The following is a 21,079-nucleotide window of genomic DNA, read 5'->3' as shown; positions in this document are numbered from 1 at the left end:
AAACTAAAACTGGGGCATTGTAAGTACCACAAGGCCCCTGAACCCCTAAAGGCTAGAGGTCTCGGGGTGCAGTCTAGCCTGTCACCTTTAGACTGCGCCAAATATGAACAGCAAGAGCACACCAGAGGCCTGCTGGGATAGGCTGGGGAGCAGACCAGGCTTCTTCTGCTCTGTCAGCCTTGTGTGTTTGCAGGAATGTAAGACAGTTGCATGACAGGACGAGCGTAGGTGGAAATGATCTTTCTTAGTCAGCGCAGGAGAGCAGGTACAGTACCGTATACTCTGGGGGAACAGCAACTGCACCACCGATTCGAATGGCGTGGAAATAAAAGAAGTGATCTTCCATACTATTATTATAGCTTTTTTTTTTATTTTCATCATAAAAACGTGCCAATTCTGGAAAGTCTTGCTTGGGTAGGCAACGGGATTGATCCACTTTGGAAGCAGATTCTGACCTGGAATCAAGGCCAGACTGCTGCTCGTCGGAGCGTTCCTTCCCAGTAGCCCAACGCACAACCCTGAGTGGGACACAGACACAGCTGTGACGCAGTCGATGCCGAGTGTCTTCCTCATCTTCTTACAGGCTTGTCTGTAAAGAAACGTCGTCTTTCACACCAGGGATCTCCAGCCCTGCTCCTGAAGGGGTGGCGCAGAATTCATTCCAACTTCTCTCTTACCAAGCTCGATCAGCCCAACACTGGCTGTGACGGGACCAGTCCAACAGCTTCTCCCAGCTCTTCAGGTGCTGCTTCCGAAAAAAGACCTGAAACATCTGCAGACACACTGGCCCTCTGGGATCAGGATTAGGCACCCCTGAGTCTGCACGTGCGGTGAGAGAGCAGCCGAAGCAGTCAAACCTTTTACTACACACATGTGGTTAGGGTTACACAGATAGACGCTGGCGCATCGTCTAACCACTGACTCCCCTGACTGTCTCTCTTCACTGTTCCTCTGGTCAACCAATAGAGGACTTTCAGAGCCAGATTCGACCCCCCTGCCCCCATTTTAACTCTACAAATCACTGGAGAATCGGGACCTGCTAGCCCTTCCGCCAGCTTCACTTATTGGTGCCGCTGACGTCAGTCATTCAATGAAAGGGTTTTCCTGGACGAGGTCTTCAGACAATAAGAGTATAAAAATGCAAGGCATCGTGGCTTCGTGTCGGCGCCTGTTGATCTGGCTCTGGAATGTCTTTGCCATGCTGCACAGCCTGTTGAAGATCTTTGAGCACGGGGTCTTCCTCCTTATTGCTCCCCCTTACTGGTGGCGGCAGGTACAACAGGTGCAGACTTTGTTTGTTTGTTTTGTAGTGAAGGGTGCAATCTTTCACATCGTCAGGCCTGGTGAGGAAGGAAGCAGAGACAGAATAGAAAGAGCTGAACAAGATGGGTCTGTTTTTACTCAGCCCTACAATCCAAACACTCCCTCAATCTTCGGAGAACTTTCAACTGAATGGCTCTTGTCAGCATGAATTCAGCCCACACAATATTACATCGTGTCAAAGAGATGCCCAGTATGAAAGATATATATATATACTATGTTATTACAATTATTAGAACAACAACTGCTGTGTCTCCGATTTCTCTTAAACCTACATACAGCACAGTTCATGTATCGAGTTCACGGTTTTCATAATGGTCGACAGTGGATTTTAAAACCCACCACACTGCACATGACATATTTACTAATAAATCTGTCCATTCCCCTAGCTTAGCTCTGATTTGAGGAGTTGAGCCATCCACTGGCTTCTCCTTCATTCAAAACAAATACCTGTACACTCACTCCACAGGTTATGAATGCAATTTGATGCTGGAAAACAGTTCATACGGTTAAAATTCGTAAGCCTGGGGTCTAGAAAACCACCCAGTATTACCTAAACAGAGCACTGAATTACTGGGGGGTGTGCTAATCACGCAGCAGGGAGGGAGAGAAAGATCAGGCATCCGCTGGAGACAGCCGAGCTCACGAGCGGGAGACCTCCCCGGGTTCACAAGGGGAACAGGCGGGCGGAGACGGAGAGGTCACGGGGGCAGGTTACCACCGGGGGCGTGCGCATCGCTACAATAAGAATAATATCGCTTGTCTGAGATAATTACCGCGTTTACCCTTGTATGCTGTTTGACCAGATACAGTAGAGACCCAATAAAATGCGTATACATTCTAAGAATGCACAGGAACTGTGTTCTGTGAGGTCATGCCTTGAGAATGGAGCTTTTTGTTCGGGTAGAAGATAGTACTAGTTATTACAAAATAGTTTGAGAATGCATGCTTAGTTACTGCGCAAATTCATAAATCCGGTGTCCGTAAATCCGGGGAAATCAATAAGGATATTGTTTTCACAGATTCATTTTATTTGTGCATGGATGTGTCTGTTTCTCTCTTATTTCTGTACCATTATTTGTTAGTACCATACGATAAAATAATTCTTCTAATTTAGTAAATGTAAATTGATACACATCAGTTTTTTAATACGTAGGTCTAACGATTTTTGCTCTGCTAAACTTACTTAACCACATGAAATTTCCTTAATGTTCTACAACTGCTTTTTCGTGAGCGACTGACCAAAATCCGCTCTCAGATACAAACCCAGGTCCACAGTTGTATTGTATGCGGTAGATGACTTTGATGGCGCACAACACAGGAAAACACAGGAATCTGAAGAGCAATCTTCATACCTACTGTAGTCCGTGTCTTGCCTTGTATCGCGTCTGCTAGTCTGCAAGAGAGGACACATGAAAAAATAAAAGGAACAAGCTTATAGTAGTAATTGAAGAAGGCGGATGTACAATTTCTTGTAAGTGCCAGATGTAATTGAAGTCAAGGTCTGCACGTGCAAGGATGTCGTAATGGCTAGGGCACAACAGGTCACTGGCACGATTTTTCAGGAAACAATTCCGATACAGTATGTATTCACGTACATGTGATTTTAATAGAATACGTCATCGATGGTGAATGCTGCTCTACGTGTGTATGGTTGCGCAGCTGCTTTGTGAAAAAGCGCGACGTTCGTTCGTTCCTCTCTCTGCTGAAGCCCTGCTGTGCCGTCAGTGCACACGGTAAGGAGGTTAATGTGCACAAAAGCCATTTCACGGTAAGAGCTCAGCCACACGGCTCACTCTCACACAATCATCAATGGGGACACTATCATAATGACTATATTATAAAAAAAGGGCACTGTCTTTGGGATAAGATGTAAAAACTGAGGTCATTACAAATCCCAGGGTGTTTCTTGAAAAGAGTAGGGGTGTAACTCCGGCGTTCTGGCCAAATTTCCCATTGGCCCTTACCAATCATGGTCTCCTAATAACCCCCATCTATAAATTGGCTCCATCACTCTGTTCTCCTCCCCACTGATAGCTGATGTGTGGTGAGGGTACTGGTGCACTATGACTGCTGTTGCATCATCCAGGTGGGGCTGCACATTGGTGGTGGTGGAGGGGAGCCCCCATCACCTGTAAAGCACCTCGAGTGGAGTGTCCAGAAAAGCGCTATATAAGTATGAGGAATTATCATCATCATCATCATCATCATCATCGCCCGTGGCAGCAGGGTACAGTTGTGCTGTGAGCGTGGGTTTTCCGCCTACACTTAGGGCCAACAGCAAGCCTCTGTTTGACAGGAGAGACTTTGTGCCACTCGTCCCCGGCAGGGCGTGCCCTGTGGGACAGCCAGGCACACCTGTCTTGCATTATTGTCTCAGCACATCGCCTCTGCCCTCCCTGGTGAAATCTCTCTCTCTCACACACACAGACGCAGAGGATAACAGTCAGCGCCTGGAGCTTCCCCGAGCCAGCCTGCCCCTGAGGTGCTGAGTCATACCCCTCCGTCTCACACGCTTACAAATCCGCAGAGCAATTAGAACTGAAACCTCTGCTGCACCTAGCTCTGCTGGGAAACAGAATTACCCAACTGGAACAGGGCTGTTATATCTCCCATTGTTTACCCTTGAAGAGCCCCTGCTCTTCTATTGTACTGTATATGAATATAGTGTTCATATATATAGTGCATAACATTAAATCTGTCCCTATAATGACTTTATACCCTTCAAATATCCACAGCACCTGCTCTCCTCTATAGATGCCATTTAAAGTCACAGGGGAGCTTATAGTGATATAATTACTTAGGAGGAAGGGAAATATATTTTCCCAAAATAAGTCATTTAATGGCAGATTGAAATGGGCAGAGACTGCGACACACGCTCAGCGCAGGAACCATCTTTAGAATGGTTTCGTCTCTTATTTCCCAATATTTAAAAAAGAACCCCAAAACAAACACAGTTTGTATTTGCCGTCTCAGTATAAATGGAGCTGGTGTATCAAACACAGGGGTGACTCATTTCAAACTGGTAGGCCACCCAAGAGCAAATACTGTATACCTCTCTTCTTCTGTGTCTTTGTCTGTTATTCATTTAGCCAAATAATGAGAAATAGACTGGGGATGGCGTTTCCAGTAAATGCTTAGAGGAAGCTTACAAATAATTCAGTTTTGCCCCTGCAATGATCTTCTAGTCTGCAAAGACCCACATCAATAGCCTTGTTTTCTAGAACTCATTCAAGCCAGACGTTACAGCTCATATGCTATATAAACTAATAATCCTTTGCGATTATGTAATGCTTTTCATCCTAATCATCTCAATCTGCCTGGCATATCAGAGGGAGTGTGCACATTCACCCCCAGCCCCTGAAGCACAGCTCCCACCTGCAGCCGTTCTGCTCTAGCAGCCCCACGACCCAGCAGACCAGGTGCAGGAGAGGCAAACTGCTTCACCTTTTCGGCTAAGGGGAGAGCTTCGGGGAGGCCAGATAGATTATGCAAACTCGGGACCCAGTTAACATTACAGTGGCACAGCAGCAGCCAGGTGCAGTACTGTATATCTTGGTGGTCTCCCAGGGGGAAAACAACTTTAAGTGCACACATCTGACTTTCAAAGTAACTGAAACACCACACCACAACCCCAGCTTCGAGATGAATCTCCAGGGGCATTAGCTTGAACCAACCTGAAAGACATACCCCCCTACCTAAGGAATGAATAACTGGTGTGTTCACCATGGCCTCAAACACATACATGCCAGTCTTGAGACATGGGCAGGACAAGCATGTTGTACATAAGAAATAGGGGCTGTTCTTCTACTCAGTGGGTTAAGCAGTTGCCAGGTCAGTGATGTTATTTTGTATTTGTTGGCTCTGAGCATGAAAGTGCCTGGTCAGCTCATCCTATGGGTCCTAGATAGTACATGACGGTCTTGAGTGAGTTTGTGTTCATAGGGGAAGGTAAGCATGTAAGTAGAGTAAGTGTGGTTAGTGTGTTAAAAGATTTAAAAATTAGATTACTGTTACTATTTCGTCTGTGCAATGGGTGGAGCACAGATCCCAACCTGTTATCAACATGTTGCTGTGCACTGAAACTCTTGGACAACACATGAAACCAGACCCTGAAGGTAACGTTCACCAGCAAAGTGCCAACTAGATTTGTGTAATTGTTTGATGTCATACTGGGGGTTCTGATTGATCAGGTGATTTTTGACAAGTTAACTAGTATTTTTCAACACTAACAGTCCCACCCTGTAGCTTTATCCTGACAGATCTCAGAAGCTACAGTACGTACAGCTGGACCCAGTCAGTACTGGGACAGGAGACCTCAAGGGAAATGCAGGTTGCTGTTGTGAGTGGTGTTGATGGACCAGCAGGTGGAGGTTCTCATTCTGGGACAGCGTCCAAGTATGAGACTGTGCTGTTGGAGGTACTGTCCTTCGACAACAACCAACCCATGGCGCTGTTCATAAGAGCAGGGGTGTCAACTCCAGCCTGCTGTCTGAAGCCCACTCTGGCCTTCCTAAAGGTCCCACTTCATCAATGTCTAATTTCTTCACCTGACCCACTGGGCAGTGGGGCTGCCAGTACACAATGAGCACCCAGGTTGGGGGCTGTACTTCAGCTGTGGGTGAAGTGGGGTCCCTTCAATATGAAAAGCACTTGGGATGACAAGTGCTACAGTATGTACATATATTCTATCCTAAATATACTACTCCAAAACACCCAAGCAATCATATGATTTCTGTTCAGAAGTGTCTGCTCAGGTAAACCCTCCTGGATTGATAAATGCACTTACCTTGGTCTAAGTCAGTGCTGAGTGCTTCCTGTAGCACTGGAAGAACTTAGAGGGGGCAGATAGATGGACATGAATCCCTTGGCCCCTCCACAATGAGATGCTTCTGCCCAGAGACATTCTGTCTTTTACTGGGCGGTGGCACTGGGGCTACAGCATGATTTCAAACTGGCAGACTCGTGTGGGTGTCAGGAGGGCGCAGGGTGCTTTTACACATGCAAACCAGTGTGGCTCAGGCTTAACTGCAGTCGTCACAATTTCAGCAAAACAGCAAAAAACAGCCAAACATGAGACATCTCATGTTGCCAGTTCTGTTGTTGCATTTTGCTGTTTTTCAAAAACAATTACAAATGTTGAAAAAAATGGTCCTGTTTATAGTGGCATTACAAAAACTGTAATTGAAGGTGACTGTTTGTTTTGGGGTTTTACAGTGCTCCTAAAGAGCTTCAATGTGCATAACATCATCAAATGACTGCTTTAAAAGCTTTTTTCCTCCACTGCAAACTTTGCTTCTCTTTTCTAAATTGCAAATACATTTCAGCTCATTTTCCAGAACTCTTATTAAAACAAGGACTTCGCAATAAGCATTGCACATTTCCTGCAAATAAAGGTACTAGATTGAATTGGAAAGCAAAACACGTTGTGGAGAAAATGATTGTATCAATGTATAAAATCATACATCTTTAAGGAGTATATGTAACACGGAGACCGCGGTTTCACAAGATTATCAATCAAGTTATCAATAAAGCTTTTCCCTACGAGGTTTAGCATTAGATTCATACACAGTTGGTTATGATATTTATTTTTATTATCAGGTGACAATATTATTGATAATCTAGTAAAGCCATACACTCCCAGCTACATATACACCGAATTTCAATATTTCAAAATTGAATTGAAAAGCCCCCCTTTTGCTAGTTCTAAAACATTGAGGAAAAGGTGTGTAGGTGTTGGAAATGTAGCAGGAGACAATTTAGAGTATTTTATTGTCTCATATTTTTAATTCATATTTTTAATTTACTTATAGTTTTGGTCAATCGGCCAGACTGTAGTTTGATCCAAAGGGTTTGCCAGCCGACCTGGAAGCGTACAGTATCACTGAGATGAACTGTTGACTGACCAAAGGCAAAACAAACTCTGTTGCAACAACAGAGCTTCAGAGCACTGGCCCTGAACAGTCCTGATCTTTGTACACCTCCTGGAACCTGTGGCTAAAGGTCACATTTACATTGAATAAGGAAGTGGGTGACTGGTTCATTTCAGTAGCCGAGACGCTTCCTGTAATGCGAACCAGATCAGGGCGTCGCTCCCCAGGACCAGGGCTGGAGGCCCTGCTGTAATCCTGCTACCATCCTAGCCTGCCGTCTGCCCTACCTTTCCGTGTGGACTTGGACTGGCTGCCGGCGATGGCGGTCATGTCAACGGGCAGGCCCACATACACGCCTCCGTAGTTCCTGAGGCCAGAGAGAGGGCAGAGGATGCAGGGCATCAGCTTGATATGCTTAGAGAGATCCATATCTCACTAGCTAAGAGCTCCGAGCACTTCACGTCTAACAGAACAAAATTCTTCTGTCCCTTCAACACTTTTAGACGCCTGGGCCATGAAGTCATATCCAGACAACCTATTCTACACACGTCTGCCTTGCTCTGTAAAAAGTGACTCCCTGGATATACTCTATCAGGAAAACCAATCATTTGGTGAATATGCAAAGTGTTCTCCCACTGACTCCTGCTGGATCCGGATTTAGAGCTGGCATAGCCACCTGCATTATTTTATTGTTTATGAAATAGTTGCAACCCAGCCACAATTAAATACAAAAACTAAACCCTGTCCTCCCGTGCACAAATGAGTTAAATTTCCAACAATTGTTTTTGTTTCCTTTCTTACAAGAATTAAAATAAAGAACCATTTATCGCATTGTCTGATGAAGGATCAGCTTTCAGGTTCCTGGAGTGTTTAAGAGCATGCCTATGATTTAAGGGAATGAATATTCAGTAGACCTGGTGGTCTCACAGCCCTAGGAAGATGACTGGTGTGTCTGAAGGTTTTCAGTCCAGCTCAGTTTTTAATCACCTAACTCAGCCCGTTTTGGGGTTTTTTTCTGAACAATTTTACCGCTACTATCAGTTTGACAGGTGTGTTAGCAGCCACGGTCTGCAGTGTGATGTAGCAGATTGTGACCTGTGGAACAGCCAAAGGTCTCCAACAGTGGAATTGCAAGTCTGTTCAGATAATTCCTAGCATTATGAAATGCTGACAGATAATTACAATTCATTCCCATATCTCATTACTCACAACTTATATTACACAAGGGACAACAACAACTGAAAGCCCTGTGAATGCTTGGAATACTTGCTGAGAAACGTTTGGCTGAACCGGCTTGGTTAATGGGAAGCTGTCTGGCCACAAGATGAGGGGGCTTGAACCCCTTTCAGACCGAGAGAACCCAGGGCCAGCTGCAAGGGGGAGATGGGGCGGAGGAGGGTCGCTTGAGTCGAATGTGGAGGGAGGCGTTTGAGTTCAGGTTATGTACAGTACAGTAGCTAGTTGGGTGGCGCTGGTGATCAGGAGCAGCTGTATGAGATTGACTAGTCATTGTTATCCCTCCCGCACTTCAGTTAATAACTTCCATTTATCACTACAGCAGCATATTATTTCCAGAGAGCTTAATTTCCATGCAACATTTGTCAGGGGTGTTTTTGCTCTTTTTTTAGACCTGGAGAAATGGGAGGGGCAGCTTAATCTGGTAGAATCAAGATGCATTTTTTTATCACATAAAACATTCTGAATAAACTTACCTTCTTTTTTCATCATCTGATGTGGATTCCTCTGTCCTGTCAAAAGCAGATAATATTTGTGATCTTGCTGCAGCCAGCTGGTGGAGACTAATGGTCAATGAGTGCTCAGTTGAAAGCTGTACAAGACCCAGGCTTCCACAGAAGTTGCCTCAGTCAGTAAAGTAGCAGAAGATCCACCTTGCCAACAAAGAGGAAGAGCAGGCTGGCTGCGGCACAGCAACTGAGCACAGGGGGAGCATGAGCCCTGCAGTCTGTTCTCACATGTCTTACTTGTATTAATGGTTTTGCAGAGTCAGAGAAAATCGTGATCACCATTTATAATGCCTGTTATAAAGGGTTATAAGGGATTTATACATGTCAACAGTTAAAGCATAAACAATTACTTTCATACAATTTCATTTTAAAGTAGAAAGTGTTCCTGCTGCAGCTTTCCAACTGGCTGGACGGATTGCTAAAGTAATCTTACAGTAATGTAGAAGATCTTCCACAAGCATCCTGATGACACTGTGCAAGTCCTCTGAGGCTGCACACTGCCCTGACAATACAAGGAGAGCAGCTCCTGTTTCACAGGAAGCTCTGGATTAACTTCCGGGTCGCAGGAGTATGTGTCTTTTATTCAGGCTCTGTTTCAAAATCAGCATTTGGCTTTGTGTAAAGAAACAAGCTCTGGAGACATGAGGAAAGGTTCACCTAATTAATACAGTAGATCAGCAGGCAGACAGACAGACAGACAGTTGATGTGATCCTCACCATTCTTCTCTAGAACAGAAAACCAGGAGTCAGGAGCGAACAGGCGCGTTTGTGTTTCTGTCTGTCTCTCTGGTGAGCTGCAGTACTGTATCCCTTACTTTGTGTTTCCTTAAATGTACTTCTTCAGTTGTAAATGATTTTCATTATTTTCTGGGACTAAAAAAGGAAGAGGTGTCCATGACCCAGCTTCAGTTCCTACCAATCAGTCTCCCTTTCTGGAGGGCATTTCATGTAATATTCAGAGCCTTTCTTGTCGTTATTACTACATTCTGTAGCTTTCTTTTCCATTTTACTCCCAATTGTTAACCACATTGTCACTAATTTATACCCCTGGAATGAAATATGGGCTGTGGGGTGCACTCTATAACCCTCCATCTTTTCTACTGTTTTCTACTGTACATTTCTGATGAATGCGATAGAGAGGCGAAATGTGTATAAAGCTCACTAGCTGAGAGAATGGCAGTCTATCTTTTGGATAGGCTGCCCAATCCCCCCTCACTTTTATGAGGAATGAGCCAAGGAGTCTGCTACAAGGGTGTAGATGGGGAGGTGGGGGGATGGGAGAGAAACACTAAAGGAAATCCTGGGTGTGAGACTTATATACATAGTAAATGCAAGTGTGAGAAATAAGGATAAAAGTATTTTCCCGAATCTCTGCTATAAACACCATTAAATGGCAATCCTGTTTTTTCAGGGGAAGGGAATTTGTGCCACAAATGAATTCTTCCCATAAGTCTTTTGACCAAAATGGCAAGTTCACCTCTGTGCTTTATCCTCTGCATGGGAACACAGAGCTATACATCTTCCCCATGGATTAAGTGCAGTTCCCCTTGGTGATTCAGACAGTTCTTTGCCATTTTAGGGTAATAGTTTAGGCTATTAGTGTTGAAGAGTGTTCTCTTGCTCACAGGTGTGTTTGGGTCCTGAACAAGTGAGCATGTGTAACAAGGCCCAGTATGCTGAGCCAGTTACAGAGGTGACGTGTAGTAGGTGATGTCTCCCTCCTCTGAAATCTAGACAGCGTAGAGCTCTGCTGTGGCAGAAGACAAGGTGGAGTTCCTGCTGTATAGGTAGGGGCTGTGAGCATGCCTGCAGCCTGCGAAAGACTAGGATTGAGGAAGATAGCTCTCTGTGTCTGCATGCTTTTCAAATGTATTTTCATGGCCTGATCTTGTGGGGAAGGGGAAACGTTAAACTCAAGAGCAAAGTAAAACTGACTTGTCAGCATGGAGCAAAATGGCAGCTCTGTTGGCGTCAGGCTGCCTTTTATATTGGCCCATTACCAAACTGCGTCTGTGAAAGAGAGCTTCCCCACTAGTTAGAAATTTCCAGCGGAAAGTGTATTGTGGACCCATTAAGCTTTCTTTATAGGGGAGATTTACCACTCATAAATGCCAGCTGACTTCCAATGACAGGTGACTAACTGAAGAGGCCTCAGCAGCTCTTTCCAGAGGAGCACACCTGTGCTATATTCATGACCACAACATGGTTTGTTTTTTTCCCGCAGTATAAATCCTGTTTTGTACAGTGGCTGTTCCCTCTGCCACACCCCCGCGTCCTTGAAAGAACACGCTGCCAGATCAGAGAGCCGCTGAAAGGGTTTATAATGAGCCCTGATGAGCCCGGGTCACCACCTCTGCTGAGTGAGAGTCCGATCGCGAGGCTCATTTAGCACAGAGACGTTCGATGGGAGGGGAGAGACTTAACCTGGGTTTTCAGTGCCAAGGGCTTGTTTGGGAAATGACAGGGTTTCCACCCCCAGAGAGCACAGGGCTTGGTGATTGAGGAGGAGGACTGAGCTACCCCTGGTCATCCTTCAGCTTCAGTGTTCGTTGATTTCAGGTCATTATCTCAGGGCTGGGCTGGGGATATAATAAATCACCAATGAACTGGCTTCATTACTCTGCTCTCCTCCCCACTGAGAGCAGTGGGGAGCAGATCTCCCCACTGGGAGCGTTCTGGCGCACTATGGCTGCCGTCGCATCATCCAGGTGGATGTTGCACATTTGTGGTGGTGGAGGGGAGTCCCCATTACCTGTAAAGAGCTTTGAGTGGAGTGTCCAGAAAAAGCACTATATAAGTGTAAGCAATTATTATTAGTATTATTATTATTATATATGCCATGCAACTGTGAAAATTCCACTTTCTGGTGCATGTAGAGCCCTCTGGCTCCAGGTTTTTAGGTGTTTTTAAAAACTTGACAGAGTTTGAAATGTGCACCAGTATGAAGGGAGTCAACATGCAATGCAATGTTTATTTAACTTGGTTTAAGTAACAACTAAAATTGCCACATCAGTCCCATGTCTCCGTACATTTTTACAATCTGTTTCTCTTAAATGTGCTGTTTTCAGTTTCTGGAATTTTCTTAGCTTGATAGTAGACAACAATTTTCCTTTAATCCATGCCTACACCCCCCCCCACAAAGTGTTTGCGTTAGCAAGAAAGCAGGTTGGCGCTGTGGCCAGGGGTCCTGGCCTCATAACTAGAAGGTTGTGGACTCAAATCCCAGGTAACACACTACTGTTGTACACTTGAATGAGGTACTTTGTCTAGGTTTTCCCATAAAATACACCCAGGCTTCAAATGGAAGCCAATTTGGAATAAATAGAAAACAGGCTGTCTGCTGCTGTCTGGCTCTGACCTTCAGCAAAGAGGGAATCCAGGAACCTGCATGATTGATTAAGACTGGTTTAGCAAATTTATACATTTTCTAAGGTTACAGTATGTGCTTTCAAGGGCGGATGTTTTAAGCTCCATTTTCTTTTAAAGTCTTCTGGTTTAAGGGAGCTACAGGTGGTAAAAGGTGCTTCTCGGGGAAAGGCTGAGCGCTCTGGAGTTACAGTAAGACTTTGTTGCTTTTGTCTTCATTTATTCAGTAGAGAAGGATGCTATCACTGATGAAAAACAACCAAAAATTCCACTTCCTTTGGACCAGTATTGACTTATTTACAGTTATGTGCATGACAATGGTCCTCTGGGCAGAGAGTTTTATGTTGCAGATCTTCTGATTGATTTTGTGATTGTCAGCATACAGATTTTTGGAAAAATATGGCATTTAATTAGTGTAATAGGATGGCAGTTCAAACAAGATGGCAGGTCTTCTCTGAACTACATTCCCCAGAAAGCAGTGCTCCATGACCCACCATCCTTGGTCACCTGACCAATTGGAAGAACACAATTGGTTGGGAGATAATTTAAAAACCAGGAAGCTGAGGCTTCCATGTTTATTTCTTATCTGCCTCCTGGAGACAGCGGGCAGATTCCCTATAATGTGCAGCACCAGTAGGGGACAGAGCTTATGTCAGTCATGTGAATGAATGATGGAAGGGTCTGTGGACGTGAGTTTTGGGAAGAGGTTTTGAGAGAATCTTTAATCATGGGGAAAGACTGTGGCGCTGTTAAGCAGCTTAACTGGTCTGTGTGTTCATAGAGGACAAAAAGAAGTAGTTTTGGCCGCATTCAAAAGATGAGCTTGGTTTTTACTCTGTGGGTTTTGTTTTCTTCTCACTCTAAAGAGCACTAATTCACCTTACAGCCTCACTTCGTGTGCATTATCCCTGAGACCTGTCTCTCAATAGATCCCAATAAGGCACACCATATTATGTACAGTCCTTTCACATGAATTTTCACATAAGAGGGTGATAAACACATTAGCTACACTGGGATCTAGTGAAGGCTTAATGACTTTTTAAAGGGAGGTAGGTAGCTGGAAATTTTCCACAGAAATCAAAGAGCCCTGTACATGACTGGCGTAATACTTGAATATTTGAACTAATAGAAAATCCACAGGGATTCTTTTTGAGTTTTCTGTGGGTTTCTCTGGAACCTCTTGCAACACAGTAAAATGTCATGGCTCTTTAATTGAGTTATTGAACAATATTGAGTGGAGCACTGTCACAACACAAGAAGCACATCTTGTCAAAAAAGGTACTGTAAATTAATTTGTGGTTCAACTACACCACACTACACATAACAGATTTTAATGGGAATGTAATGTATATCCATGAGTAGGAAGGCTGCCATTTCCTGACAAATATTTTTCAACCTACGGAAATACGCTTGTCAAGTGACTTCTTCACTAAAAATGTTAGTAATCCTACAGTCATGCACTTAACAGATTATCGACACTGGTTTTTACTAGTTTGTCAATTAAGCTCTTTTGACGAAGGGTTATGCCTGGTATTCTTACAGAAACTGGTTATTCCAAAAGTTATGCCACAAAGTCCCAGCCAGTGACTTGTCCACACAGACCTTTTTCTACATTTCACACAGTTATCATGTATTATGAACATAACTAGGTCATTACATAGTAATGATTGTATTATTCAGTATTGCTATAGTAATGAGGATATGATATGTATTACTATCATATGATATAACTTTATTGTCCTTCCAAAAGGGCGGAAATTTGTATTTGACATCACCATTGAAACTACAAAAAACAACACTCAACATAAAATAAAGACATTGAAAACATTTTAAATACATTGCACCAACTAGACAATGTACTGTTTTTTTTCTATGCTACCTTTCGAAAAGCATGAAAATGGGTCAGTCCTGCAATGGAAGGGGCAGGAAGAGGGTTCAGTATATAGCTCTCAACCAATGCTTTGCCAAGAGGTGAGGAAGGACACAGCAGAAAAATGCACAAATCCCAAGAGACCATTTTTTAAGAGGCATGTTGGAGGAGACATTTTGGAGAACTGTTTCTGAAGCAAATCCAGAAATCTAATCTGATGACATGATCACAGACTATTCATGGCTGCATCCTGTCTGAAGGCTTTTATTTGATTTCTGGGGAGAGTCCAGAAATAAAATCCAGGATGACAATTTTCCTGTGAGGAAATCCCACAAGCAGGATACAAGTTAGCACAGTGTGGAATTATTGACCTTGCTGGTGGGTGCTTAATTTTGCCGAACTACAGACCTTTAGTTCAGAAGTTTGGAACTTGCAACATGATCTGTGAATACAAAGATCACATGTTTTTAAATGCCGCACGGACAGTACCGAGCAAATAAAGGATGTGCGATATAGGAGAATTTCCTAGCTAAATTACGGTATTTGTCACATACATGCATAATGTCATACTGTACAGTGTGCAACTGAAATTGAACTGAGGAGATTTAAAGTGCGTTGTATAGCACAGAAGTGTGTGAGGTGTCTTCTGAAACAAAGGGTCTTTAATTCTGATTAATGGCTTGAGTGCAAGAATGCTTCTGGATGGGCCAAGCAGGATACAGAGGCTGTTTGAAGACCAGAGGAAGCAAAGCTGTTCTAAAAGCTGAGACAAGCGGAACAAGTCCTCTGACACTTCCACAGCCCTGTGTGCGTGTCCCTGTTAATGAACAGCCCTTCCATACCACCTGGAAAGAAATAATAAGGTCTCGAGGGAGACCACTGCCTACTTACACGTCTTTTGAAGCCCCAGCTGGACCTGGAAAGAAGAGAAACGTGGTGTCATTGAGCAGCAAATTGAGTGGGTATAAAATGGCATGTGTGCCCTGTACACTACAATGCAGAGGATGTGTGCTCTGCCACAGTTTACATCAGGAGTGCAGCGGTTTCAGAAGTGACACGGACATACTGTAAGAACACGGGAACAGTTACGTACAAGAAGAGGCCATTTGGTACAGTAGGTAAGCTTGGTAGCTGACTGAACTGAGACACTTGTGCAGCTTTTTCATAAGAACATAAGACATGTTACAGATGAAAAGAGGTTGCAGGAGGACCGAGCACAATTGCATTAATGCCCATGGCAGCCCCAAGTTACCATCCACCAGCCTCTAGAGAGACTGTCCTGCTGTTCTCTCTAGGTGCATTTTACTCTGCTGGGGTATGTAAGAGTTGAGGATGTGAAATGATGTAACGTTGCATTGAACACAGTGCCCGGAACCACCCTGCCCTTACTCTGTTCTGCATGCAGCCTGCCACTGCAGTTTCCCAGCGCCAGTCTCAGTGGGTTTTAGAGTCACTGAGATTGCTGGTATACTATAATGTCCACTCGGATGCAAGAACATACTGTAATTGAGCTGCCACTGCCTGCTACAGTGAGAAAAGGCAAATTGGAAATTGAGCAGTAGCTGTTAAGTCCTTTGGGGTTCAGACCACACTTTTTTAACAAAGGTGATAAATCCAGTTGTTGTTCATGTCAGGAAAAAATGACAGTAGCAGTCTCTCCGTACACACCAAATTCAAAGATCTTGGAAATTGTGTTCTTAAGAAGGCTTTAGGTTCTCTGTCACAGGAAATGAAATTATTTTTCAGAAGTGATGTGTCACATCAAAATGAGACAGGCACAACTTTCTCAAGTGAATTTGGAGGAACTGGAACACAGCTAACAGTCATGGTGACAAATACAACATCAGTGGATAGAGCATATTCAGGAGAGACAGGAAGGATGGAAGAAGTGGAGGTGTATTATCAGAAAGAGCTCTCTGGCACAGGAACATGACCTAGAGAAATGAATAGTCCCAGAATCTGTATGGGTCTTATTTGGACAAAATCATTCAAAAAGTTTAGCGTTAGGAGTTAGCTTATAAGGTGCAGATGCTCAAATTGGAGTGATGTAATTATTGGAGTACCACAGGGATCTGTATTAGGATCACTGCTCTTTCTAATTTACTGTACATCAACCATCTACACTCTTGCCCAGACTAGCTCTGTTGGTAGAGCATGAGATTCACAATCGCAGGGTAGAGGGTTCGTGTCCTATGTCGGGTACCAGGTCCTCCATGTTGGAGGTTGGGCACAAGGCTAACAACTGTCCCGTAAAAAACTAATGTTATGGAAACAGCAACAGGATGTTACTGCCCTACATGCTGGAAGGCATAACGGGCAAACATCCATCCGATTACACTCTGGTATGGTCAGTAAACTAGTCAAGTCTGCAGATTATACCAAAATCAGAGGATTAGCAAACTGTAGAAAATTTCAAGGCAATTCAAGATTTTAATTCTAGAATTAAGGACTGCAGACAGCGGGCAGATAATGTTTAATGTAGATACAAATGAAGTGTTAAATGTGAGAAGAATAGAAAATGGGAAGTTCTGAGTCTGATGAAGCAACTTACAAACAACACTAAGATGTTGGTGTTATGTAATTTACATCTTCTAGACAATAAGGAAAAGCAATACCAAAGTCAACAGAATGTAGGGATAAAAAATGTAAAAGTTAAGGCATGGTGTGTTAAAATTGCACTGTGCACTACTTAGCCCTTGTTTACAATATTGTGCACAAGTTTGGCTACTCTGCTACAAAAAATATATTGCTGCTTTGGAATTGGTAAAGAGAAGAGCAACCAGATACACTGCCAAGCTGCATATCCTGCTCTGACTGGTTTAAAGGAATTAATCCCTTTTAGTCCTGGAAAGAGAAATCTACAGGGGACCTTATAAACGCATTTGAAACTAAGATCAGGAGGCACGTTATACCCAGTGGTTGTGGGACCATGAGACTTGTTGTCGAAACTGATTATCAAGACCCATTTGGGTGGGATCTTCGAAACAATTACTCTAGTTACTAACTGCCAAACAAGCTACAGTATATATGTAGAGTGGCCTCTTCTTGTTTGCAAACCCACATAATGTTCATATTTGTAAAAACATAAATGTACAGGTACAAGAGCAGAATTCAAGGACTGGTTGATAAGGACACACAGAACAGAGAAATTGTTTGACTTTTGAGTAGGTGTATACGAATAGGGGAGCAGGTTGTGTTTTTCTGCAATTCTGTCACATAAGGAGCCTCCACAGCAGCAAAATGAGAGAAACCCAAACCTACGAGAGCAGTAGTGGGAGTACAGTACTTGACACGACTGCAAGAGGTGGGGTCAACAGCTGATTATTAGCGTTGTGTATTTTGTTGTGGAAAAATTGCATGAATATATTATTCTGTTCAGAAAAGCAAACTTACTGACCGTTTCGAGAATTTTGTTTAAAATGGTGACTGTATGATTAATGCGTTGTTTGTCATGAGTGTGCAGTACAAGGAGGCTCTGGCTGCTGTAAAAGCTTCACTATAGAACAGTTGATGTTGTACTGCAAGGATGAAGGAAGTCACAGCACAGCTCAGTGAAGTTTTGAAATGAGTTTCATCTTAAAGAAAGCAAAAACAGCCAAACTGTGATGCAAATTTAACTTTTCCTGCTATGTTTTGAACAGAAGAATTTCCCAGGGTTTTTATACGTCAGAATGTACTTCTGAGCCTCCATAAAATTCATAGCTACGAAAAAGAGATTTGGACGTACAAAAGACGTGCAAAAAATAAAGATGGCCATACATGGTACAAAAGTATTTTTAGCACAGTGTATGTTCCACTTTCCAGTCGCTCTGAAATGCCACATGGCCTCTCCTCTTCAGCACGCACAGAGCTTAACCAAATTAAGGATGAACCCTTTCATATACAGATCAAAACCCTACGTTGTTCAACCCATCCAAACTGATGTCATATACTGTACATGTCACGGCCTCACACAATCAGACACAAGCCTCCTCTAATTTCCACACAGACTCACTAATTGATCATTCAATCAGTCACCAGTGTACTTAAGGACTCTTTCCCAACATCTCAGTGCTCAGTATTGAGTTTCCCACTCAAGCTCCTGGCTTTTTTAGTTTCCTTGCTACCATCTGCTGTTGGCTTCCTGATCCTCTGGCTTACTGACTAGTGTTTACTACGACTACGACTTCGGATACTCCCTTCGGATGAGTACACCCGGCTTTCACTACAAACCCGTTCCTCTGGTTAAACCATTCACTGTGTAAGGTCCAACCATGATTTTGGCTTCCACAGCATTACAGTACACTACCAGTGCGATCATGCTGTCAGGCTGAAAGCTTCACTGCCTGCTTCAACTCCAGACAGGGGCCCCATAAGGAAGACAGTTCATCTGCTGGGAGAAGGAGCTCCTCCTCAGCCTTCTGCACATCAGAGAGATCAAGGCGTTTCACATCATCAGAGCACCAAGAGAAATCAAAGCTTCTGAAAAGCAGGCATCTCCTACCTGAATCTCCTCCAGCCTGAAGCAGAGGACTGGGTTACAGAATGTAGAAGGCTATTTTTCCACATTTTGATCATATTACGATATGACATGGATTGTATTATGATTATATTCTGTCTTACTTCTTTTACACAATGTAGGGAAGCAATAAAAAAGCCAAGGAAATGTTAGGATAAATAGACATATTTAGGTTATAAAGCAAGGAAATTAAATCAAGAGAAGTTATTTTAAAATTGTATAACACACTAGTAAAACCTCATTTAGAGTAGTGTAGAATTGTGGTCACTGTATTATAGAATATCGCTGCTCTGGAATCAGATACAGTCTGGGACTGGAGGGAATGTCCAGTACTGTCAGACAGAAGGATCCTTCTAGCCAGGGACAGTTCAGCTCGATGGGTTGAATGGCGTCCTTTCTGCAAATTCATGTTCTTACAGAGAATATCGGAAGAACTGCGTGGCTTAGAGCTGCTTCTGTTAGCACTGATTGACCATGGCGCTCCTCGTGTGGGCCATTATCTTCATGACCCCAGTACAATACAGAAGCACCTGGAGCACACTGAACACTGACTGTGCTTGTGCATCCTGCTACAATCTGTGCTAAAGGCCAGAAGCAATGAAGAACGGTGCACAATCTGTCAACCAATGAGAGTGTGGCGTGATACGTGGTTCCTGTACAGCCAGTGCCACATGATCATAACTCAACAAAATGCAACCCTCAAAACTGGCTTCATCACAATGAAGCCTCCAGCCCGAGAGGGGACCTGCAGCCTGGCCCCCTCTAGCAGATTGGCCTCCTCCCCCCAGTCTTGCATCACTGCATGAAACAGAGGACTGTGGGCAGAAGGAGGTCCTTCTCCCCAATCTCCAACCGAATACGGTTGTGCAGCCAGATTTGAAATATTCTGTAACTGTTGTATTTTAAACACAAACTCATCTCAGGACAAAATGGAATTTTAATTCTATTCTGCGGTAAAAATATCAGCGGTGCTATTACGATACCTCAATGACGCCCTCATACATCGCTCATACTGTACGGAAGAAATAGTGCTCCTAGGAACACATCCTCATTCAACCCCTGTTCTTATTGCATCGATTATATCCTCCTAGCTCAGGAATGCATCCTTGGTGCTAAGTGAGGCATTGCTGTGTCTATTTCTTACAACAATGCTAACAGGTGTTTACTTTGTACTGTAGCACTCACATCAAACAAATACTTAAAACAAGTATTCTTCTTTCAAGAGCAGTTCTTATGGATTTTAATAGAACACGCTTTTTCTTTGAAGAAAAAAGGAAATGCTTTCTTGGCAATGCGAAAATGAACAGAGAAATCAGGAACAACCCTTTAACTTCAGTTAGCGTGGCTCTCACGTACAAAGGGTCAGGTCACTTCTCCTGACCCTTCGGGGAGTTGCTATGAAGCTGGGATTCTGTGCGGCTATTTCACTGACATCCCAAAGCCTCTCAATTTGTCAGAACCTCCGGATTTAAGAAAAAGGCCTCATTTTCACTTTGGCCGATTCTGATGTTTCCCTGTTTGTGGCAGCAAAGCATACAGCACCCTGACACTGGCGTGATGTATCGGCGAACCCGAGGCCCAAAAACACTCCCGCAGCGCCAGCCTGTTTCCAGACAAGCGGCGTGCGCCCGTGTCTCAGAGCCCCAGCTTGTTGTCTGACATTGCTGCCAGCAGATCCCACGTAAGCTGCTCGATTTCAGCCGGGTTCCCCAGGAGCCCCCAGCCAGGCCTCCTGCTCTTGAGCCGCGCGGTGAAAACAAGACTCACGACAGGCTGACAACAGTGACAACGGGGTGACAACGGTTCTGTCATCTGCAGAAGCTGCTAAGGATCAGGAGCCACACGGCCTGCTTGCTAAGACTGGCACCTCCTGGGTACATGTGTGTGTGCTGCACTACATACTGTACAATCGGAGCGAGAGACGGGCATTCTGGAGCAGAGAGGCCCGTTCTGCACGTCTGAAGCAGCATGCCTCGTCTTGTGAAATGCATCACTGCACCCACTTAAGCTGAGCTCTTAACAACCACGAAACTGAGGGCTCCTCTTTCCTTGAGCGTCTAAAGGACTCCCAGAGGCTGGCTGCATGGGGGATTCCAGGGCTCTTCCCGCGCTTTTCATCCAATGCGCTCCTCTGGTTTGGTCGTTATCCCGGGATATCACGGGCCTCTGCCCCCCTTGGCATCCCTGTGTCTACAAATGTTGCTAACCTCCTAACACAAGATCCAAATGACCCCCTTCCACCCCAGTGTTGACTTGTTTTTTAGCTCAAGCGAAGTTTAAATTGCAATGGTAATTCTCCATTTTGTGTTACATGTTCTGTAGAATAAATACGTACTGGAAATGTTGTTATTACATTAGATACTTCAATGATTAAGGACATTCTTACTTGAATTCCTTGCACGTACCT

General features: G+C 44.0%; 1 protein-coding gene across 1 annotated transcript; it reads right to left on the bottom strand.

Moving 5' to 3' along the window:
* Positions 1-347: 347 nt before the first annotated feature.
* On the bottom strand, positions 348-19,676 carry c25h12orf75 (chromosome 25 C12orf75 homolog). The gene is made up of 7 exons (XM_088922624.1): positions 19,656-19,676; positions 18,658-18,673; positions 15,066-15,090; positions 8,906-8,941; positions 7,481-7,560; positions 2,676-2,716; positions 348-1,340 (listed from the first exon to the last, which is right to left on the bottom strand). Exons 1-6 carry the CDS (start codon positions 19,674-19,676, stop codon positions 2,712-2,714), a joined length of 183 nt encoding a protein of 60 aa, XP_088778750.1. The 3' UTR covers positions 348-1,340; positions 2,676-2,711.
* Positions 19,677-21,079: the final 1,403 nt, after the last annotated feature.

This window comes from Atractosteus spatula, chromosome 8, assembly GCF_055471065.1.
Source record: "Atractosteus spatula isolate fAtrSpa1 chromosome 8, fAtrSpa1.hap1, whole genome shotgun sequence".
NCBI classification, from domain to species: domain Eukaryota; kingdom Metazoa; phylum Chordata; class Actinopteri; order Semionotiformes; family Lepisosteidae; genus Atractosteus; species Atractosteus spatula.
This window is presented reverse-complemented; position numbering and strand designations above follow the sequence as displayed.